We start from the raw sequence: 24527 nt of genomic DNA, 5'->3' as shown, positions 1-24527 counted from the left end.
GGTGGTGAAAGGCTTGTGTGGAAGAGACACTGTTATCTTTCAAGCAAACAGCTCATGAGCTTGAAGAGCAATGTTCTTGGCCCAACATATGTTTGCCCAATGGCCGTGGGAGCCTCCCCCACCAGGGGCTGCCTTCCGCCCCATGGCGACGTGCACACATACCGAGGCTGCGGCACACCGTGTCCGCTCCCTCACATCTCCCAAGCAAAGAAAACCTCCATTTATAGATCCCGCCACACAAAGTCACTGTTTGGACTCTTAAAAACAAACAAGATCCTGAGGCCACAGGCTTCATGCGTGCATGTGTGGTTTTGTAAAATCTCAAGCCGTGAATCAAAATAATTTTAGAGACATACTCAGAGCCGAAGCTCAAACTGTGTCACCAGGGTGGTGGAAAAGCAGGAAAGATTCCTGAGAGGTGGGAGGACAGCCCAAATGGGCTGGGAACAAGGCCCTGAGGCTATCATTCATCCAGGAAGAGGACCTGGCTCCTTGTCTCTGTCCTTAAGGACTTGACTTGCTGTAATAACTTCAGGACAAATGGGTGGCAGGAGGACAAAACAGGTGATCACCACAGCTCATCTCTCTTCTTAACTTCTAGAGCTATCTTGCCCAAACTGCTTAAAGATCCTTGCCCTAGATGGTTTCTCCTTATTTCCAGCCCAATTTGTTTCTTCTATAGATGCTAAACTCACTGGGAGCAGAATCAATGACTTGAGCGCTTTCTGTGTCCCTAGACATGAGTGCTCACTGAGAACCCACCATGCTACATGTGGATACCATATGCATGCTTTATGGTGCTAGATAAGCTTCTTGGACTATAGATTATTTGAGCATCAGGATCAAGTTATCTCCTTTTATTAAGTTCCCTTACCACCCAGTGTGCTGTACAGTATCAGTAGGTACTCAAAAGATTAGAATTCAATTGAACCAAGACTTATCTCAAGTTTATTTCTTCTTTTTGATTGGGGGATGCTGGTGGTGGTGCTGGGGATTGAACCCAGGGCTTTGTGCATGAAAGGCAAGCACTCTACCAATGGAGCTATATCCCCAGGCCCAAGTTCATCTCTTCTTTAAAGCTTTTGTTCTCCTCACTCTCCTGTTCAGAGTAGCACTTATCAGCCCAGCCCAACTTATTATCCTGTGTTCTCTGGTCACTGCTTCTCAGTCTATGCATACTAGTTATATTAGCATAGCACCATTCCACAGACAGCTTTGTAGCCCCAGAGACTAGCAAAGTGCTGGGTGGAGTTGATGCTCAATACATTTTTGCAGATGAATGAATGAGCTATAGATGTGCACACCTAGGGACTGTTAGTTGGTGAATCTCAACCCAGCTCTACCTAATGTGCACTTAAACTCATGAGAGCCATATGAAAAGCATCTATAGGGACTGATTTTTCCAGAGGTTCTAGAAGTTTCCAGGGAGGATTTTAGGAGGATCTGGAAGTGTAGATTGAAAAGCAAAAGAAATTGAAAACCATCTAGGTTCATCATTATAACTAAGGACATACAATAATTGGATTTATAATGCTACCTGTAATATTGGATAACGGCTCTGGTAGTGGTGAATTTCCATTTCTGGACCACACCTAGAAATTATTTAGAGAGAGTTGAGCATGGTTGAGGGAACACTGGACTGTTTATCCAGACATTCTACATGTGGCTTTTTCCCCATGCATGGTTTCAGGTAAGCTATATTACCTCTCTGGAGCTCTGGTCACATAACATAGAAATCTGGATAGAATGTTAGAGGTTGCAGAATCTAATCTTTCCATTCAAAAATTCCTCCTAGATATTCTGTATAACTCATCTCTGATCCAAAATGTATAATGACTCAAAAGTTAGTTTAATCCTTTGGCAAACATCTCCTTTATTTTTATGAGTTTTTAAAAGAAATGGGTTCAAGACATCTCCTCCCAACATACCCAATTTTCTCCTATTTATTTTTGATTCTTCCTTCTGGAACTCCATAGACTTAGTACTTTGTCACACTCCATCTTCTCAGCTCCTGGCTAAGCCCCCTTGACTCTCAGTCACTGTTTCTTGCCCCTTTCGCCTCCTGGTTTTTCTCTTTGGATGGTGTTTCTGAACATTAATACCCTTTCAGTCTGGCACCCAGAATTGAAACAAAGCTCCAGGCAGAGTTATTTGGGGCACCAGTGGAGTACTGGCATGGATTCGAATAAGATTAGCATCTGTGGTGGTGGCCCTGCTCTAGTGGTTGATACTAAGCCCTCTTAACACACCTTTTTTATCTAAAGCTGTCTTGATGCCTGCAAGTCATCTTGTTTTATTTGGAAGTAATGTTACTCATTTTTTTCCTGTTTATAAAGAGATTATTCACAAAATTTAGCAACTGAAGAAAACTATAAAAATTGACTAGGGGTTAATGGTATGTACCTAGGGGATATAGACATAGATGTGGTCATCTATCTGTCTATCTAAAATAGATATGTAAGTATATTCATTTAATTATGTGTATAGAGAATTATATGAAAGTTCCTGTGTACAAGACGGTGTATTAACAGCAGTTTATGAGCTAGCAACAACTAACAAAGACTACTTTGATGATTCTTAACCAGAAATATGGAAGAAAATACCCAGGGAAACATGATACAAATTAAAATTTATGTGGAGAATGGAGAGAGGTCATAGTAATGACTTTTAATTTCCATGCATGAGATATTGGTGTATGTACCATAGTGTATTGTAATTTAATTTTAGGTACTTAAATATATAGCATGGAATTCTACTGGCTCATTAGATATCTGTCTATAATATTTTTAATTGCTGCATGGTATTTCATTATATATTGGGCTTTATTTAATCATTCCTCTATTGTTGAGCATTTAGGCTTGTTTACAGTATCATTATAAATAATGCTGTAGTAAATTCACCTACTTAAAGCATATAGTCTTTGATATTAACTGACCAAATTATTGTACTTGGAAATAGGATGAAATCATGATCATTTCTAAGGATTTTAGTATGAGTTGTCATCAGAAAGGTTGTAACAATTTTACTCTCCTTTTAGGCTTGTGTTGGCCTGTTCACCTTGAACTTTTGACAAAACCATGTTAATTGTCTTCCCCCCCCAACGCCCCCCACCCCATACTAGGAATCGAACTCTGTGGTGCTCTACCATTAAGCTACATCCCTAATCCTTTTAAATTTTTTTTTAAAGATTTGGGACAGGGTCTCATTAAGTTGCAAAGGCTGATCAGGAACTCAGGATTCTCCTGCCTCAGACCCCCTGAGTCTCTGGGATTATAGTTGTACACTACAATGACCAGCAAAATAATTTCCAAATTTAACAAAACAATATAAGTATCTCATTTAAATTGAATACTCTAGATTCCCAAACGGAGCTGCAGATTTCTTCCACATTTCCATTATTGAACAATTTCCCCATGAGTTTTTTGTTCATGTGTTTTGATCCATTTTTCTATAAAGGATTCAGCTTTTTCTTAATGATTTACAAAGGCTTTTTCCATATTAAGACTGTTAGAGAGATGACAAATATGTTTTCAGTTTTCATTCGCCTTTTGATTTAAGTGAATATTTTTGGCTAAACTTTAAATTTAGGCCTTTATGCTCAACATTATGAAATTTCGTCTTTATTGGGCTGATACAATGGTCTAACAGGATCTTTATGATTCTTAATGATGATGCAACTAGGATTAACCCTAGTATCTATTCTAGAGTTCTGGCCTTCATAAATGCATTAAACACGTCCTTAATAAAGTCATTGGCAAAAAAAAAAAAAAAGAAAAGAACAAAATAGGCCCAGAGTCCCTAGAACCTGCCTCTAGAGCAACTTGAGGCACTGATCAGTGTTCTGCAGGCACATTTTTGACTCGGTTATGACTCTACCTAAAGTTGTCATTTCCCAGTCTGCTTTTCACCTTCCTGTCACAGGGATGTTATTAGAATTTATTCAAAGTCATGTGGACTCTGGATACAGTATATATCTTCTGTGATCCTAGCCAAGCCTCTCCATGAGCAGCTGATCTCACAAAACCCACCTTAATGTATAAACACTGCCTGAGAATCCATGAAACACCGTATGGGTATATGTCATCACATTCCACAAGGGTTTGGGCAAGTTTGTTAGAATTAATAAAATATTAAGATTATGAAAAATTATAAGCCTTAAAAATGAAGGTTAGAAATCAGGTACGGAGATCATGAGGCACTACTTAGGTGGGGCACAACTTAGTTCTGTGCTTCCTGATAGCAAAAGTAAAAGGTTAACATGATCAAATATGTTATTCATGTTGTTCTAAGACAAGCAAATGCCAATTTCTCAGAGGTATAATCTTACCAAAATCTCATACATGTAAATTTACAAGCTCATGAATCCAAAGGGTAAAGAACCTATCTACTTCCCTTTTCAAACACAGGAAGAGTAAGTACCTATTTCTGGGTTTCTAGCTACTTACTTATTCTCTGTAATTCTTCAGGTACCGGATTTGAAAGCTTTCTTAGTGCTCTTAGATATGGTACACGAAGGCTTTGGGTCTAGTTAACTCTACTGTCTCTTTTCACTGGTCTTGGATTCAGATTTCTCATTCTGGTATTGAATTTTAATTTCTGCAGCTCAAGGATTATCTATTATGATGAAGTGCTCAATAGAGCTTTGAGGTTGACTTTGACTCCCCAAGATATATTGCTTCTTGGTGTCAGCATCCATTCTGCTTTACATAGCCCAGAACCTTTTCTACCTTCTTCTATTTCTTAAAGACTTTTTTATTCCCTGTCGATATACTTACAGTATGGACTAGTGGATTTATAGCATTATGTGTACATGTGTCTCCAGCTATGTGACCTGAATAGCAAACTACAGAGAAATATATAGAGCCCACTATATATGGTTATATACATACTACATAGTATACATATAGTGATATATGTAGTTTTCTCTCTCCATCCATCCATCCATCTATTTAAAAAGGATATAAAAAATATGGCAGAAAGAAAGAATACCTCTCGTGGGTCCAGGTGAACAGAGTATGTAAAAATCTCTGTGCCTTTTCCTGGAACATGATCTGCATACTGCTGATTCTCCTCTCTCTTCCTTCATTCCCACTGGTTAGCTTTGTGTTGCTCGTCCTGTCCTTGTAGCTTTGGTCATGGCCTCTGTGGGAATGTAATTTTCAGACATTTCTCTAGGACCTGCTGTGTGTCAGGTGTGGGAGTCAGGCAGGAGTAAAACAGGAACAAATTACTATTTCTGCTCTTAGAGGTGATTGAACTATTTAACCACTGTACTGACCAGTCAGAACGGATGCCAGGGAGAGCCCTGTCCATGATGGCCCCATGCTGGGGTGGGTGGGCATTCATTGCTTAGTGGTTGGATAGTGAAGAGGTCTGAGGGCAAATGATAGGAAGGGTACACAGAGCTGTAGTCATTTTCCAGCTGGTGAGGAGGCCTTTAAATATTGCTACCCTGGTATACAGCAGTGGCTGTCCCATGGTCACTCTTCTTGTTCTCAGACACGCTCCCCCACATGAAGATGGGGAGGCCTCTGACCTCTGAAGGAAGGCATTGTCATCCTGGCCACTGGCCAGCACCCCAAGCTTGCTCTCCATCCTGCCCTTGGGATTCTCTTGGCTGATTTTCTGTTAGACTCTTACAGGCTCCTGGATGAGAAGTAGTCCATTGGTGAGGGCACAGAGCCCTGGCTGCCCCTGACAGCTTTCCAGGTGTGTGGACGGTTGCATCCAGAGTCCCTTTTATCAGGGGCTAGGAGACAGCATCTAGAGACTCTCCAATAGAACTGGCAACAGCCAGACCTTGCAGCTCATGGGGACTAGCCAGGGTGGTAGGCATGAGACATGTGGGCTGGGGCCCCTAGAATTTCCCTGGGCTTTCCATGTGGATGTGTAGATGGGTAGAGTTGAGAAGGCTTTTCGTGAGGATCTTGTTTTCTTGCTTCATTTGAGAATATCTGACTTTCCTCCCTGGACGTGAGACCAAATGTGGTTCCAAAGCGAGGTTTCTTTCACAGGGTCTGTGGTTAACTGTCCCCACCACTTGCTACTGATCTCCTGCCAGGCCTGGGTATCACCGCTGGTGCAGGTTGGGAGGGGAGAGAGATGGAATTCTTAGCACCCAGCTATATTAGGAGGTTGGACCGGGGGTTCTGGAGGTGACCTCTGGTGGTTTTTATGGCATGGTTCTCTTGCTGGTTTTGTGCTGGCTCTGGGGCAGGGGGGCCCACTACAAATCCAAAGTTCCTCTGCCTCCAAGCTGTCAGCTTGCTCTGCCCTGGCCTTTCTCCTTCCCTGTTCTCACCAATGGCCAACTTTCTGGGAAAGGATGAAGGAGGCTGAGCTCTCCCACCCAGGAGCAGAGGGGTTCGAGGGAGCAGTCTCCTCTGCTGGGTGCACTAACCCGCCCAAGGCCTTTCTACAAGGGCTCCCAGCCACTGGCCTAGACCCGGCAGGGCAGCAGCCGCCTGTTTAGTGCTGCTGTTTTTATAAGCTAATGAGGGCAGAGTGTGAGCCACAGGCGATGATGCTGGGATATTAACTGTGACAGGAAGCTTGATCATAATTATCTTAACGAGGATAGGGTTAATTACAGTGGAAACTTAGAAGTTCTCTCTGTTTGAATCCACTGGAGCCGAATGCATTGTGATGTTTTGTCATTTTTGATGTGACTTTGGAAAAGGCCCTGGGACTCTCGGCAGCCCAGCCACAGCGCGGCTCCTGGGGGAGCCTAGGCAGAGCCCTGCAAACTGAGATGGTACCTGTGGGTGAGATCATGGCAGCTTTCCTCCCCGTGGAGCGGGAGGCAGGAGGCAGGCAGTCTGCGATGAGCTCTGGAGGTGCTGATTAAGTTTCCAGAGCAAACCACCTGCCACAGGGTGGACCCTGCTCTCCTTCTTCCTTACCAGGCTGGGAAGAGCTGTCTCCAGCTGGCTTCCCTGGGGAGTGGGTGAAACCTGGCTGGTCCCCTCATACCTACGACATCACAGCCTCTGCTAGGGAAGCTGGCAAATAACCCTGGATGACAGTCACCCATTCCACCAGGGCTCTCATTTGGGGGTGTATTTTGCTGTCCACATACAAGGTTATAGCAGAGAAATTGCAGTCCTGTCCTCATTTTGCCTGTAAGCTACCATTGCTGTCCCATCAAACAGCACAGGCCAGTGTGGCTCTCTCAAACCTTTTCTGCCTTGTCATTTCACTTAACAGAGCATATCTGTTTGTGGACATCTGGCGTATAGGAGTATGAACTCAAAGATTGTTGCAAATAATTTATTTCTCTTACTTCTTTCTGGAAAACAACAAAAACAATAAAATATTTTTTTAAGTGAAAAATAAAGCCATCTTCCGGGTGTACGCTTATTTGGCCCCCACATGCCAGGCAAGCCCCACAAATCCTCTCCTCCCTGTCTCCCCTTCACAAAGCTGTGTTCTCTGTCCTCAGTCCCTCAGCTCTGAATTTAGCTGGTTCAATCACCAAGGGCATGCTATCCCATGACACGAAAACAGGGATTTATTAATTAGCAGTCCCCCATGCACACAGTTCCCTTTTTACTGAGCAGCTAATAACCCTACATGGCAAAAAGACTCTGAGACAGGTGATTTGAGATGGATCCTCCTGGCTCCTCTCACTGCAGTAGGAATGCTGCCCCAGAGAACCCTGCACTCCCTACAGAGGTTGTCTCCGTGGGGGTAGGCACCCCGCTAGTGTGTCCTGTTTGTCCCTCTTCATGCTATGTCATTTTGTTTTATGCCTTCCCCGAAGCACTTTTGGAAGGGAGCTTTCTTCTGCTTGCCAGTTGCCAACCATTTGCTGATTCTCATGATAAAAGTATAATATTTGCATAACATAACTCAGGAACAATGTGCATTTGGATGCTGCCTTTGACCAGAGCCCAGCTGATGTTTGTGCACAAAAGACTTATTAGCTCCCCATAAGGCTGCCTGACTGGAGCAGCTCTGCTCCCCTCTCCCCTCCCTGGCAAACAGGGGCCTGGTCCTGAGAAGCACTTTTGGTTAATGAGCATCACTCATTGACCCCTGTGGAGGGAGGGACTTCAGAAGACCCCAAAGGTCCCCTACACACCTCTATGGTTTTGTCCATCTGCCCACCCCCTGTGTCCCCAACACATCCCCAAGCTCAGATCCTGGGGGGAAAATCAATGCATCAAAGAGGGAAGGAAAAGAAAGGAATCAGCCTTTGCTAGTAACTTGTCAGTGCCCTTAGTCTCTGTATGATCCTCTGCGCTGGAAGGAACAGAGCGCACAGTTCAGAACTGATCTCAGGGTGCTCAGATTCACACTGCAAGGTTATGGAGGAACTGAGGCAAAGCCCTAAAACTTCCTGCTTAGATGTGTCAGTGTTTTGCCTCCTCGAACCATGAGGAAAAAGAGAACAGAGGAGCAGGAAATGAAATCTGAAGACCCTTAGCCCAACACATGCGCAGCCCTGTCCTTCCACATTAAGCAGGCAGTGTTGGCTATCAGAGCAGGTGCACTCTGGGTGTTGGGCCCCTGGGCGGGGGGACCACCCTGAGGACTGGCAGAAACAGGCCTGCAGGAGCTCTGGGCCCAGTGGCATCTGCAGATTTAATTACTTACAATGCATTTTATATCTTGCAAGTATTGACTCCCTGCTTTGGAGACTTCTTGGCAGAGGTAACCAAGAGGGAGATCTGGATGCCTCGGGAAAGCCCTGGTGCTGAACTTCACACACGCTGTATATACACATTTGCACACGCAAGCATGCAGCACAGTAATGGAGGTGCTATCAGTAAATGAATAAATAGTGTGGACGACATCTTCCTGATTCGTCACATTTTATAGAGTAGTCAGGGATCCCATGCGAGTCCTCCCTCAGATAGACGTCGTAGCTCAGCTGTCAGCCTGTGCAAGCTCAGCACATATCCTGGGTCTGGCAGGTGAACGAGCTGGGAGTTTGTGTCTGCGTAAGTCTCTGTACTGGGCGGCTTTCTTTAATTAATGTCTGTGCACATCTGAGCAAGTGCTTGTGCAAAATTGCCCCATGCCTCCTCCACCCTGACCTCTTGTCTTGTGATGGGCACTCACGAGAGCCCATCAGATGAAGAGTTAACTTTCAGCTGTGTGTATAAGCAAAGCCGTTTTTCCCTTTCTGATACATGATTTCACCCCCCTTGAGCTGGGTCCTTAATCCTTTTAGATGCCTTTTATTTACTGCCTCAACATCTCCATTGCTAGGTCTACACTTATTTTTTTTCCCCTTGCTTTTCAAAAATAAAGTGAGAAATTCACGTTCCATAAATTAAAACACTAACTCCAGGTCAAGAGCTTTTGAAGCAAAAAAAAAAAAAAAAAAAAAATTCTCTCAACCCTCCTTCTCCCAACAAAACCCAAAACAAATAAAAAGAAATAATGAAAGAAAAAGAAAAGGCCCTCTCAGGCTGGAGCGATTATGTAATTCCACAGATGCCTTGCCTTTTGGGCAACCATGGGGACACTGGGCAGAAGCAAATTAAGTGATTAGTGAAGAAAAAAGGCAGAGGGAGGGGAAAAAAGTGAAAGGATATGAAAGGAAAGAAAAGAAGCCCTCCTTGCCATTTCCCCTGCGACCGTACAGAGGAGAACCGCTAAGAAATGATACTTGAAGTTATATTTATTATTGTAAGAGGCGTATGATATTTCTAGGCAGGAATGATGGATGACAACTTAAATTTGTGTCCAGGGAATGAAGGTGAACTGTGACAGAGTTATTTATCTTGGGAATGGAGGTTAGGGTCAGCCCAGGCTGGGTGCCTGAAGGCACAAGACATTGACAAATTTATCCTGCAGGCCGTATCTGAAGCCCTTTGTTTTGGATCCTGGCTACTCACTAAGTGACCCTCATCCTTCATGTTGGCAATGCGTGAAGGATGCTGTGAGTGCCAGCGGCCCCTTCTCCCCCGCCGCCCCCACCCCGGCTCCCGCTACTAATTCTTGTCATTCACTTTGCTGACAGGCACCAAGCCCAAACTATTCCCAGTCCTGAAAGGGAAGGTTAAAATATTTATTTCGGCTCATAATGGCCTCCCTGATTTAGTGCAGGATCATTTTTCCTGTTGCCTTTGTCATTGCAGGTCACTGGAAGGACTGAGCGCATTCAGGAGCCTGGAGGAACTCATCTTGGACAACAATCTGCTCGGGGACGACCTGGTGTTGCCAGGGTTACCCCAGCTCCACACCTTAACCCTCAACAAGAACCGAATATCCTTTCCTCTGCCTGTCGCCCCCACTCCTTGCCGCCCCCACTCCCCGCCCAGCCCCACAGTGGTCCCCTCCCGCCCGCCCCCCCACCCCCACCAAATACCTGCAAAATGTCAAATGAGTTTTATGTGTCAGCTAAATTAAAGTATGTGAAATACAGTCCATGGGCAGACACAGCGTTCTGTCTTCTGGCACCCGGGACACTTCAGAGTAATTTATTATAGGTCATTCATAAATGAAATGCACCATTATATCTTCCTGTTGCTCCATTTTAGTGTAGAGATCTAAGTTATGGCTGCGAAGAAATCTTTTTAATAGATAAAAATAGAGAAAGAAAATAATGTCACTGCTGCGGAGGAGGCGAAGCTGGTCGGGTTGGCTTGGGCTTGTGTGGGATAGCGACCTCTGGTGGGAAGTGGGAGGTAATGCCGCTAAGCAAACTTGGTCTTCTGGGTTTCTGGAAGACTCTGGTGCAGGCAAGAGTAACAGTTCTGGTAAGAAAGAGGAGAGGAGCAAGAGCTGAGGTGGAAGAGAGGTATGACAGTCAGGCCTGGCTGTGCGTTCCCAGGTGTGTACCTCATTGGCTTGTGATAGGGGCCTAGGAGAGCCATTGGGCCAGCTTCCCCTGAGTAGGTGCCCATTACAGACAGACTCGCAGGGACTACCTGCAGTGGATTCTGCAGTAAGAACAGAATCCAGGGAACCTTTTCTGAGACCCAAGCCACATAACTCCTCTGTTGTTAGAGTTATGGATTATCATGCACTAGAATGCCAACTCCACAAGGCAGGGAGTTCTCTCCATCCTTCACACATAGAATACTGCCTGTCATAGAGTACAAGTTCCATAAATATTTGTGGGATGAACGAATGAGTCATTACCACTAGCTTTTCATTAGTGGACACTCCTAGGCATCAGGCTCTGTGCTACGTCCTTTAAGTATAGTATTTTTCATTCTTACCAAGCCCTGTTAGGAGGGTGCACTTTTTCCATTTATCTAGAATGGAAAGAGGTGCAGTATAGACCTCCATCCCCACCCTTGTCAGATAGTTAACAAGATGCTAAGCCCTAGATTCCATTTCAGATTGTGGTTATAGTCAGAGTTCTTTCTGTTCTCTGTGGCTCCAGAGTTGAAGTTCAATTGCTTTGTCTAACTGAGAGAACATTTGAAACCTGGAGTAGTTAAATCACTTGTTCACATTCATGTAATAAGGTAGAAATAGAAAAGAAACCAGGGTATTTCCCATTAGATTGTAAAATAAAGGCAGATATACCTGTTAACTTTGACTTGTATGCTTATGTCAGCATTTAAAGACAGTTTGCAAAGCATTTATTAGCCATTGTCTATTCTTCAAGCCATAAGTTAATATTTTCTTTATTTTGTATTGTCTCCGTTTGCCCTTGCTGCTGTGACAGAATCCTGTTGAGTAGAACAATGAGCGTTTATTTCTCATAGTCTGAAAGCTGGAGGTTAGTATTTCAACATTCAAATTTGAGAAGACACAAACATTCATATCTTAGCAAGTATGGATCTTACAGCCATTATTAATGGCCACTCTAATAGAGAAGTGGAAGGCCTCTAAGTAAATTCAGTCTGGGTCATAATGACAAATCTGGTCGGGGGTTTCCCTCTTCTACCCTCAGGTCAATCAAGTTTCCTAGTCATTGTTTGAAAACTTATTACAGCTTATTAAACTTACTACAGCTTATAAAATATTTATAGCTAGTGTGTCCTGTGGCTTCCTTAGTGGTCTTAGGAGATCATATGGATGATATTCTCAAATCAGTCAAGGAGAGAAAGGTTATTAGACTAGAATTTGTATGATATGGGTCCCAAGACTCACTTCCTGTGGCTCATGTCACTGGTGAATAGCAGAGTCCACAGACTTGGGGTCATGGGTCAGTGTAATCATATTTAGCTGTGTGGCCTTGGACAAGTCATTCTCTGTGACCTCTGTTCTTTTTTAAGGAATTAAGTTGAATTGAATGATGGTTTTATTCTTAGTATTGTAGACACCAGAGATTGGTGAGCCTCTTGGATCCCCAGCATTGAGAGATTATCTTTTATGTTTGGTTGGGCCCTTTCCCTACTCCATGTATCACTTTCCACATCAAGTAGCATGATGCTGAGGGAGTAATAGAATGGCTGGGAGGGGCTGTAGAAGAAGATGCCATGAAGCTATAAACATGACTGGGTATGTCATTGTGCTATTGTGGTGCACTTTATTATCAGTAGATACAGAAGCCAAGGGTTGGCTCTCCCAGGATGCAGCATGACTTCTTTCCTTTTTTCTTCACTGGCCTGTTGGACCAGAGATTCATGAAGATGAGATTCCCCATCTGCTTGATCCAAAAGTCAGAGAATGAAAGACAGGTAAATGCAGGCAACATCATATGCCATCCTCTAAGTCTAACACTTCTGACTCTATATTTTCAGCCCTCTAACTCTCTTACCTAATTGGGAAAATGCCCCAGGTTCTCAAACAATTATTAGGTTCCATTTTTCTGTTGCTTCCCCATGAAATACCTTATATGTGGGCTTTTGCTACATAATAATCCACCCCAAAACTTAAGGGATTACAACAACAAATATTTTGTTTGCAATTGTATAGGTCAACTAATTGGCTAGGGCTCAGCTGGATGGTTCTTCTGCTGGTCTTACTTTGGATAACTCATGTTACCACCATGATTTGAAACTGTTGGAGCTGGATGGTCTAAATGGTCTCACCCATATGTTCTGGAAATGGATGCAGGCTGTTGGCTGAACTGCTCATCTCTAACAGGCTGCATGACCCACATCACAGGAGAGGAATGTTCCAGAACAACGTCTAGGGTACAAGTACTTTGTAAGTACAACTTGTATTATGAAAGCAAATGTAGAACAAATGTGGGTATAGAGAGGCACAGCTCATTCCCATAGCAATTTTCTACACTGGCATTTCATCTCCTTTAAGATTTTAGCTTTACTTTTGTCATAAAGGGCACCAAAGCAATTAACTATTGACCTCCTAAAAGGCTAAGTATTAGCTTTTTCTCATAATTGAATCTTTCAGCACATTTGCAATCTTGCTAGCAAATGATATATTTTTTTTCAAATTCTTTTGTGAAATTTGTTTTATTTTTATCTACTTATTCATTTATTTATTTTTTGGTTTTGGCATCTATAGAATAGCTTTTTGCCCTCCCTAATCTGCCCTATAAATCAAGATTTTTTCCTTTTTTGTTTTTATTCACTTTTAACTATATCTAAACAGCTCTGTTTACTATGCTCTGGAAACTTGGGTTGTTGGCTTCCTTTTTCCTTTAGCAGGTGGAACTGTTGCATAGTATTTAAGAACAACAGGCTCTGAGACAGACTTCCTGCTCTTGTACCTGAAGTCTGCCATTTGCTACATGACCTAGGCCAAGTTACATAATATCTCTATGCTTTGGTTTCCTCTGCAAAATGGGGACAATAATAGTACTCATCCCATAGTTTATTATAAGAGAACTCTAAATATCTAAACAACATTAAGTGCCAGTAACATAGTAAGTATGTGTATATTGCTACCACTACTCTAGAGAAGTGTGTGAACTTATCTGACTTGGTCCCCATTATAATCAAGGCCAGAGCATATTCCTTTGACTTTTATAATTTAATATTACCTTAATATTCTACGAGTTGGACACCATTCTTCTCATTTTTATGGAAAAGCTAGGAGTGTAAGCTTTTGGATGTCATGTAGATTGTCAAAGGTGGGGTTCAGTCTAGAACCCAGGTATGCTGATTTCTAGCCCCAAAGTCTGAAACCCAAAGGGGAGGCAGTCACTGCACAAAGAGAGGGACTTAGATGTGGGGGAGTCAGTTGCCTGTGCCTACCATGGTAAGGCCCTGCTCCAGCTAGGTCTGAGGAATTCTGCTCATGAAAGACATCCCAGAGTCCACACTCAGTAGCACCAATCAATTCCTCCCACCCGATCTGTGTACCTTCTGCTTGACTTCTCATATTTGTTATACCTCCCCTCTGCTCCACTTTAGTTCAGCTCTCAGCTTTGGTGTCTTGCCTGGAATCTCTGAAAGCCTGGTTGTCTTTGAGCTGTCTCACCTTTGGTTCATTTAGAATGGCCAGGTAGTCACTGGCCATGAACTTGAATCCCTCTCTCCACCCTTATATTTTCACCTCTCTCTCCTACTATAAGCGTGCACACACTATCCATGACTCTCCCACCAGTACAGGTAGGGTCTTTGGTAATGGTGTCAACCATATCATAAATGAATATTCAACCACAAGTAAGGGACCAAATAAAAAAATCTGAAAACATACATCTTTAATTTTTACACAATCCAATGTTCTCCCTGGTCTTCCCTTTGAGGATTACACTGACATCATTTGAAATCACATTCATTTTGTGTTTCCCTGTTTGCTTTAGTACATTGTCTGAAGAGACAACAGGGTTTGAATTGTAGCACCGGATGGAAGAAAGAATGCTACATGTTACACAGCTGGGCTGTGGTGAGCAGACCACTGCATGAGTCAGAAGACAGGCCTGAGCTCTGATAGCAATTTGCTGTCCTCTTGGGGGAAGTCTCAGTGCCTTGTCAGGAGCCTTGGTTTCTTTATAAAATGGGTAATATAATATGTACTTCAGAGTATTGTTGAGAAATTTAAATGATATAGTTATATGGGAAGCCGCTTTGTGAACACCCAAAGATTTTACAACTTCTTAGTACATTTTACTATTAGTTAAATCTTCAGTGCTTTAAAAACTGAGCTTATATTGAAAGTAATCTAAGGTACAGAGCATAGCTGGATAACAGCACATTGTGGTCTCCCCCAGAAACATATAAGACTCTTTAATTTTTGTGTTAGGAAATCATGAGTCCTGTTTTCCCCTAGAATGCAGTTTCTCTAGGATCTAAATTTGAATCCAGATTCTGCCACTTTTTGGCTGTGTGACCTTTAAGCCTTTTCCTTAATTGTTATTTGGGTGTGATAAGGACTGCTGCTTGAGTATAGATCTAAATGAGATAATATGTCATTGTACTGCATATTTAGCATTCAAAAATCCTTCATTAGGATTATCCCTGGTTAAAATCCCCCCAGGGTGTCAGAAGCTACCCTTTGACCTAGAGCTCAGCCTAGAGTGAAGGATGAGCCCCTTCTCACCTGGGAGACCACTTTGGACCTGAGCAACTGGACACACATGCCAGAAGGCTCCCCTCCTCCTTCCCACTCCAAACTTGCAAGGCAAGAGGCTGCTTTGATCTTGGACCCTCCACAGAAAATCTCCCTTGGCAAGCCCAGCCACGACAGCTGGGCTCCATGATGGCAACTTTCTGTAGACAACGTTGAAAAAAATCTAAACGCCAAGTCCTCCGGAGAAGAGTTGATGAGGGAAACCAGGTGTGTGCTGAGAATCCAGCTGGAGAGAGTTGTAACTCTGCCAAATAGATTCAATTTTTTTTTTTTTAAAGGAAGAAAAGTCACTCTTGGGAGAATCCCTGAATCCGTCTCCACTGCCATGGTCTTGGTCAGCCAGAAACATGGAGTTTCTTCTACTGATCGCCTCTGGTTAATTTTCCATGCAACTTGACAAAAAGGAATATGACAAGTTCTATCTCAGCTCCAAATCAGGCAAGACAGGGCTGTGTTTGTCCTCGCTGACCCAGGGGACCGAGGAGCCAATTAAAACTCCTTCTCCTATTTCATTCTGTGGTGGTGGAATCAACACAGAGTTGAAGAGCAGCTCCAGCGCATGCGGGGTGAAGGTGCTGGGGCTTCCTGGCTGGTGTGGGTTTGGGGGAGACCGCCCAGATCAGCCCCCTTTATCACTTTTTAGGTTGTCAAATGATGGCACTTCTGTCACACAAAGTGTCCTAAATGTGCCAGACTCTGGGAAATCCCCTGGATTCACTGGCATAGGATAACTGAAGCTTCTTGAAGCCTGTAGACCTTTTTCCCAAGGAATTCCCATGACCGGGGCATTCAGAGGATCTCTCTTCTTGGTGTTTGTGTAAAGGCAGGTTCAGGTTTTGTGGGGTGTGAAACTTGACTAACTTGAAGAGTCCTTCTTAAGATGAAAGTTACATGATTATAAATGTATGAAAATAATGTTTATTTGAAATAAAAATATATGAAAGAAAACTTTAAAAACTTTAAGTGAATAAATCCCACCAATGTGAAAACACTAGAAAAGAAGCAATCCTTTTAAATGAAATATGCCTATATGGGAAGTTTTTCCCTATTTTTTTTCCCCTGCAAATTCCCTTATAGCTTCATTATGGCATGAAATTTTGTGATGTTTTCCGTAGAAAAAAAAAAAAAAAGATAACTCCTTCTTAGAGCATGAATGATTGAAGTTTTTATTTTTATTTTTATAGTTGAGAAATGTTCTATTTCACTGCTGCTGTGGGTTGGATAAGTTTTGCACAAAGGTCTGTGTGTTAATGGCTTGGTGCCCAGGGTGGCACTGTTGGGAGGTGGTGAAACCATTAGGAAGTGGAACCTAGTGGGAAGTCCTTAGGTCACTGGGAGCATGCTCTCAAAGGGGATCATGGGATCAGGGCTTCTTCCTTTATTTCTCTTTCTTCCTGGATCATGAGGTGAGCCATTTGCTCTATTACATATTCCCCACCATTACCATCTGGTATGCCCACTAAAGGCCCAGAACAATGGGTCTACCAGATCTTGCACTGAAACTTTTTAGCACTGTGAGACAAAATCTACCTTTTTTCCCCTTTATTAGTTTCTTATCTCAGGTATTTCATTATAGTGATGGAAATCTGACTCACTATTATTCATTGTTGGTAGTTTCACCAGTGTACCTTCAGTATAACTTTTGAGATGATTTTATTTTGGAGAAACTCTTACCCATTTCTTTCATATTTGAGCTTTTTAAGATTTCAGAACATTTTGGTGAGGGATGATGGTGTGCATGTGCCTTTGCAAGTATGCACATGCTCAACATCTTCTTCTTCAATGTTTGAATTGATGAATTTGTTAATCATTGCATCTTCAGTTTTATCCTGTCCCTGCATGTTGATGTCAGCCTGGTGAGAGGTGGAACTATTACAGGAAGTCATTCCTACTGAAACTGTTGTAATAATTTAATCAGACACAGAAGTGACTATAGGCTACACAAATACATTCTACTAAGTAAACATGACTCCTAGAGAGTTCTCCTTAGCCAGATCCCTAGGATTCCCATAGCCATTCCTTTTGTCATCTAATTCAAGGGGAAATGTGATGGAGAAAGATAATAATTTTAACTGATTTGCATTCAAATAACCAGTTTTGCAAACTTTAAAAAAAATAATACATGTCCATGTGACTGTGTCAGGAGGGTCTTCCCCAGGGCTTTGAAAGGGCCCTGTGTAAGCAAGGAGCCCTTCACACATATGCCTTAATAGCTCTATGTTAAATCTACCTATAAAGACGTACTCCAATTAAAGTAGGTCTACTTCCTTGGTTGGTGGCATGCTAAGCTTCTGCTTGGTCATCACAAACTGTTGAGAAGTGACTGGGATTGCATTCCAACCCAGTTGCCCAGTGTTCCCTCAACTTAAAAATCTTATCAGTTTTGAATTATATTTACTCCAACCTTCATGTAGTAGATGAAGAAGAACTAAGCTTTTAGGTTTGCTCTAAATTAAAAGGTTTGGGTGTGACTTTTCTATATATAGTAGAGAGGGCTTTTCTTAGGTCATCTAAGTTCTTCATGCACATAAATAGTTTGAATCATTATGTCAGTACCATGTTGACAGCCAAACCTCTTGCAATCCCACAAAATGAATACTGTGTTGGCCAGAGGAGTGAAGAGCTTGTTTGGTATCCTCCCTAGAATGTGGTCTTGGCCTTGAAGTTTTATGACAACCTGACAGGCATGAGCTACAGTGCTCCTTGTAGCATCTCATGGGTTCCATGTGTGGGGTAGAGGTTGGAGCAACCCATGAAGTACTGGGCCTTGGGGCTCTGCAGGTCCAGGTCCAGGCACAGAGTACTTCATCTGGGTGACACTGTTGGCTCCTGACCAGTCTTAGGTACTGGATAGGGACTTAGAGAATTTTGAGGAAGGCACTCCAAAGCACAGGGTCCCCTGAAGTGTCCCTGCCTGGATACAAGGACAGTGCTGATGGAGTGGTGGCAGGACCCTTTTCCTTTTCTAACAATGACTGTGAAACATGCAAAGATGGAATCTACTATAAAAGTTGAATTTTCCCTGGAATTGTTCACTGCCATTTTAACCACTTATATTTTAAAAATGATTTTCTTAAAGAGTATAGTGATTGATTGGGCATGGTGGCTCATGCCTGTAATTTTAGGTACTGGGGAGACTGAGGTAGGAGAATTGAAAGTTCAAGAGCAGCCTCAGCAACTAAGTGAGACCCTGCCTCAAAATAAAAATTTTGAGAAAGACTGGGGACGTAGCTTAGTGGCAAAGTATCCCTAGGTTTGATCCTCAGTACCAAAAAATATGGCAAGTGAAAATAATGAAATAAAATAATAAATGAAAAAAAAGAGAGATCTGGGGATGTAGCTTACTAGTAGAGTAACCTTGGGTTCAATCCCCAGTACTGAAAATTTTAAAAGTAGTATGGCAATTGAACATGAATTTTTTAAGAGTGGTTCCTGTGTTTAGTATTCGGTGATGAAATATGTTGATGTTTAATTCCTGGCTGTCTGCACCCTGTACTTCTAACATTATCTCCTTGGTGGGAGCTTGTCTCTACATTTCTGATATGAACTTCCTTTCCCATCGTCTTTATCTGTAGTCATCCCTGGATGTTAATTGTGAAATATTTGAAAGATTAAAAACTCCGTGTCCATTTTTTTTTCTTTTTGATTTAGGAAATAGGGATGATATTGGCACATGGAAGCCAGTGGTGAGTGAGCCTGATTGCATCTCTCGGTTGCTATTCTTTTCCCTCCTTGTCTGGTGCTCTGCTCATTGGTCTCCCTCTTGCGCCAGCCCAGAGTACACCATTGGTTCTTACCTGTGATGGGGGAGGAACACGTTGTATGAAAAAATGCTTGGAGAAACTTACCTTGGAGAAAAGGAAGACACATACCCTTCAAATATCTGAAAACTTATGGTATGGAAGAGAAGAATGCCTTATTCTCTGTGACCCCAAGCAGTAAAATTGGGTCCATGGGTAGAAATAAGAGGAAGATTCCAGCCCAGAGGAAAGAAAAACTATTTGGTTATCAGAAATGGAATGTGCTGTCTTGTAGTGACCCTTTGGCAAGTGTGTTAGGGATGGAATCAGACATGACTTAAATGGGGAGTTCATTCTTCTCTGACAAGTTGAAGCAAAGTATAAGAAAATCTGGTTAATATCCCAGGATTCCATAGTATACTGACAGGGATGAAGTAGCCTTTTTGGATGTTACCTTCTTCTCCTAGAGTCAAGTGGACCTTACTTTTTGAAATTATACTCTGAGGCTTTGACTCTTATGTGTGGCCTCTGCTTTTATGTGGTAGTCCCTGTGTGCTCTGCTGCCATTCCCTCGCAAGAACCATTGTGTCTACTGATTTTGTCTCATCTTATGCTCCTGCTAATCATGGCCTCCACTCACAGTCCCTCTAGTCATCACCTTGCCCAGGGCTCAGCTCATAAGTGTGTGGCTAAAGCCAGGAGCTGATATCTGGACTAGGTTAAGTCCTTTCCAGTAGCTGTGATTTCATGCATCTACGACTCTTGCACATTTGGTTTGGAAGATCTCAGTATTTGTCTTGATTGGACAGTGAATCCCACTTGGGGAAGGATCATGGAATAATCTCACCACCATGCACCTCCTCTGTCTTTTCTCTTGTATAATCTTCATTAGAGCAGAGTTTCAGGAAATGTATTTTGACCTGCTTGGTTGGATGAAACCTATCCTAAATTACTCTTGTCTTTTCCTCCTTTGTTCCCCTTTACCCCAATGCAATACCTTATTGCCATCAACAAGGTCACTGAGCAAAGCTTAGCTTCCCTACAGACTCTCAGATCAGAAGAGGGGCCAGTCCCTCTTTGCATCCATGCTGTTTCCATTTGTTTCAATGATAAATTGTTTCTACTAAAAGAGAATATAAGTTTTATAGATTTGCATATTGCAGAATGTTTTGCTATATGAAATATGTTTTTTAAATCATTTAAAGAAAACTACAGGGGCTGGGGTTGTAGATCAGTGGTAGAGAGCTCGCCTAGCATGTGTGAGGCACTGGGTTTGATCCTCAGCACCACATAAAATAAATAAATAAATTTTAAAATAAAGGTATTGTGTCCAGCTATGACTAAAAAAACAAAATATTTAAAGAAGAAAAGAAAGCTACAGTGAAAAGAAAAGTGTGATGAAACTTAAGTTCATGTATTCTTCCTCAAGTGACCTGGACTTGGTGTGACTTATGCAGAGAAAGTTTGGGTCGTGTTTCCAATAGTGGGAGTGAACACTTAGCACTGCCCTCCACCCACAGCTCAGTCATCACATAGGAGCAGAATCAAAATGTCAGTTGCTAGGCTGTGCCTGCCACTTATGCCCAATGCTCCTTGCTAAGCCCTTTGTCTACCTGGACTAAGATCCTTAACCTTTGTCACATCACTGACTTGGAGCCTCTGCTCGATCACCTGGCAGAAGTGACGCCAGCTCTGGAATACCTCAGCCTGCTGGGTAATGTTGCATGTCCCAATGAGCTGGTCAGCTTGGAAAAGGATGAGGAAGACTACAAGCGATACAGGTAAGTGTCTTACGGTGGGAGACAGGGAAAATAGTGCCTTTGGTGGATGACATCATACTGTGAGGTGGGTAGCTGATGTTTGGTAAATATCAGTGGACTTCCCACGACAGTGTTTAATTTCTTCCTTTTGGAAAACTAAAGCCACTGTCTCCCTTTGTTGAGGTCACAGGAGCCAAGAAGGATGCAAGCCATTGGGTGCTCTAGGTCAGGGGTTGACAAACTTTTTTTTTTTTTTTAATAAGGGCCAAATAATACGTATTTTAGGTTTTGTAAGTCATGTGGATTCTATTGCAGTTATTCAGCTCTGATGTTTCAGAAAGAGGTAGCCATAAATAATTTGTAAAATAAATGGGCTTGACTCTGTTTCAATAAAACTTTATTTGTTTAAAAAAAAAAAAGCAATAGGCCAGATTTGACCCAGGGCCTGTAGTGTGCTAACCTCTCCTCTATATTGTAAGGTCTTTCTGTGATCACTTTTTGGAGAGAAACCTCTCCAAAGCTTAGGGAGCTCATGTACAATTCCAAAAGGAAGTCCTACAGGCCCATATTGCTCCTCTCTAAAACTAGGCATCAGAGTTTACTTTGCTGGGCTCCAAGTAAGAATGCTTCTCTTTATTCTCTGTTTTCATAAACCAACTGCTTTGAAATCCCTGATCCAAATCACCTCTCTTAGGAAAATTATCTTAATCTTATCTGTTTTACTGAATTCATTTTGTTACCTCCTCATTTTAAACTCAATGTGCTCTCATTCTTGATTATTGCTTTATAAATATTTTAATGATCTTTTGTATATGTAGCTTCTCTCTCCATCATGAAATAGGCTCTCATTAATTTACCACCTGAGTTAATGTGAGAGGAAGGTGGGTAGGGGAGATAGATTTGGAAAGGCTAGAGAAAGAACATAAATATTTGAGAGGAACTTGTTCTTTTGGAACTTATATAACAATCTGTGGCGATGCATGGAGGAATGTAGTGGGGACATTCATTTTGAATAAAGGGAATGCTGAAGAAATACTAAGGCTATTGAACATTGAAGATTTTTAAAAATACATACACATATAAGTAGGTTAGGCTGCAGCATAAATTCAGTTCTATTTCTTTATACAGAAGAATTTTGTACTGTTAACTTCATTTTCTAGGTTTCATGTTTAATTTTGGAGAGGTCTTAGTCTATCCTTAAATTATCTTAGAATAAAACTCTAACCCTACTTTAAAAAAAATGTAGTAAATCTTTCTCCATCATGAAGATTTTCATTTGGAATGTGATACTATACATCTGAACATGAATTCTGCTACAAGTATGGTTAATGTACAGAAGGTAAATACTTAACACATTTCTGAATCATCACTTTAAGTTGTTTAATCACGTAGAACTTAATTCACTTCTGGAACCCTCTTAGCAATTTTGAAGTATTTAGTAGCCTGATTTCAGGTGTAAAGGGGTCACTTAAAACTTATCCAATCTTCTTATAGATGTATCTTGGAGGGTCAAGAGAGCCCACCAAATTTTCCCAAGTAAGAATTTTTAGTAAACCAAACACTGGGAAATTATCATTTGTTCTCTAATATTTTTCCCCAGATTTTACTAATTTTATAAAATAACCTAACAAAATTTAAATATGTATGTGTGTATGTATGTGCTCACTTATATGAGTCTGATATGAGTCTATGTGTCCATATCCATACATGTTCATTCATTCATTCATTCATTCATTCATTCATGGAATCAAAAATTATGTGTAACTCTAACTTCAGGCAAGCATTTTTTATTTATTTTTCCCAGAATGAGAGACGCAGCACAAGGGAAGTTTTCAGTTCCATCCTATTTGGTGTGATCTCAAACAGAGGCATATAAGGTTGTAAAATGAAAAAAAAATAAATAAAAAGCTAATACTATTATTTTGTTATTGTAACTAGTCATATAAGCAAAAGGTGAAGACCCATAGTATAGTGTAAGAGGTCAGATCAGAAGAGCTGACGTGAGGTCCATTTTTGGCACTGGGGACCTTTAAAATGCCGAGGACCATTTTGATCTGTGGTTCCTTAATGGCCTTTGAGTCATCTAAGGCATTCTCATTCATTTGGTGGCAAATCCAATAGAACCCTCCACTGGGAATACTGATGTTTAATTGGCTCTAGCATTCTGAGACACTCTGCTCTCAAGCGGCTGCCATTGTCCTTTACCATCTCACATCATTTCAAAGATTCCCTCATGTATTTCCCTCACTATTATATGTACTTGAACATGTAGAGAATAGCTTCCAGTGGGTACGGGCTTTCTTCCTTTCTTCTAAATCCTCATCAACACCCAATGTAGTGGTGAACATGGAAAAGGGCCTTTGTAACTGCAGAAGACAGTTTGAAATTTCCTTTTCTGCTTAGGAGCTGAATATTTATAGGTAGAGGCAGGGACCTTTGGGTACCTTAGATGCCCACTGCCACTTGGGATCAGATCCATTTGGGTGTGTCAAAGACACTTAACAAGCAAGAGACTGTCATTCGGACTCAACCCAAGTCCTGGTTATGGGTCATGATTCTTTGGGGAGGGCTTGATTCTATGTGAGTACTCTTTCTCATGGGCTAGCCTGGGCACCCTCCATGCCTGTCCTCTCCATCCCTGATCTGTTTCCCTAGAAGTACTTGAGGGATGGGACTGGAAAGGCTGGCTGTTAATTCACATATGGTAAAGTTGCCATGAGGGGCTGGATCTTAGAGCTTACATGCAGCCAAAATCACATCTGGTCAAAAGTTACCTTAGAAAATCCATACATCACCCATAACAATGGCAAGATGCTTACACTCTGAGAGAAGCAGTAACTAAGAACAGCAGAGGGAATGTTAAATGCGAGTCCACGGGGTTGCACATTCACTGCACAGCATCTGATTGCAGAGTGGAATGGTAGGTCGATTCTCAAGCCCATTTAAGTTTTTTATTCGTTTGTTTATTTATTTTTATTTTTCATTGTTGATTTGATAAGCACTCGCCCTTGGATGTGGAAGAGAGAAATGTGTGCATGATGCAGTTCCATTTTTGTGGCCTGTGAGCCGCTCTGATTTATTTATTCTGGAGTTTGTGCTCCATTTGCCCCTGAGAAATTTTAGGGTTTCACAATACGACTTTTGAATTCAGAGTTCCTGTGGCATTTGCATTTATACAAAGCAATGCAGCTGCTGTTTTTTTTTTTTTTCTTCTTTTGGTAAAATATTTCCCAGCTCTTCATCCACAAAGCGTGAGGTCTACCTTCTTTCTCACTGTTACCCACAGTCTAATAGTGGAGCCTCTATGTAAATTTATGTGACATTTTTCACTAGAAAATTGCTTAAAAATGAATGATATTTCTACAGTTTACTGTTTTTCACTTTAAGTACATTTTCTGACAATATGTCTTCTATTAATCATTTAAGCAATAGTAGGAGCCTTAAAGGAGTGTATTCAGAAGCAAGAACCCATGGTTCATTTAGTGCTGTCTAAAAAAATTTCTTATTGATTGGCATCCTCTGTGGTTATGTGATGTAATATTTATAATATGTCACCCAGCCATACATCAAAACAAGTGTGTCTGTTGTTTCATTTCCATGGTAGATGTTGATTTCAAAGGGGTCAGCCCAGTTT

General features: G+C 41.8%; 1 protein-coding gene and 2 long non-coding RNA genes across 6 annotated transcripts in view; 2 read left to right on the top strand and 1 right to left on the bottom strand.

Moving 5' to 3' along the window:
- The window catches only part of Lrmda (leucine rich melanocyte differentiation associated), a 621294-nt gene that overhangs the window by 160026 nt on the left and 436741 nt on the right, over positions 1–24527 (top strand). For 2 of the 3 annotated variants that reach the window (XM_048801877.1, XM_048801879.1), the window contains exons 2-3: positions 10092–10218; positions 20775–20914. In XM_048801877.1, the coding sequence (XP_048657834.1) occupies positions 10092–10218; positions 20775–20914 (267 nt within the window). Of the gene's footprint in view, positions 1–9800; positions 9893–10091; positions 10219–20774; positions 20915–24527 lie in introns of those variants that run through there. The other variant, XM_048801880.1, reaches the window with a different exon arrangement.
- LOC125616477 lies at positions 12415–15672 on the bottom strand. Its single transcript, XR_007347110.1, has 2 exons — positions 15364–15672; positions 12415–12556 (listed from the first exon to the last, which is right to left on the bottom strand). It is a non-coding gene; the product is annotated as an uncharacterized LOC125616477 (long non-coding RNA).
- LOC107158140 lies at positions 12453–15806 on the top strand. Of its 2 annotated transcripts, none has more exons than XR_001505581.2 (3): positions 12453–12590; positions 12829–13062; positions 15672–15806. It is a non-coding gene; the product is annotated as an uncharacterized LOC107158140 (long non-coding RNA). The 2 variants fall into 2 exon arrangements; XR_007347109.1 differs by lacking the exon at positions 15672–15806 and adding an exon at positions 15301–15433.

The sequence above is a fragment of the Marmota marmota genome, unplaced genomic scaffold, assembly GCF_001458135.2.
Source record: "Marmota marmota marmota unplaced genomic scaffold, marMar, whole genome shotgun sequence".
Taxonomy (NCBI): Eukaryota; Metazoa; Chordata; class Mammalia; order Rodentia; family Sciuridae; genus Marmota; species Marmota marmota.
Note: the sequence above shows the minus strand (reverse complement) of the source record. Positions and strands in the feature narration are given on the sequence as shown.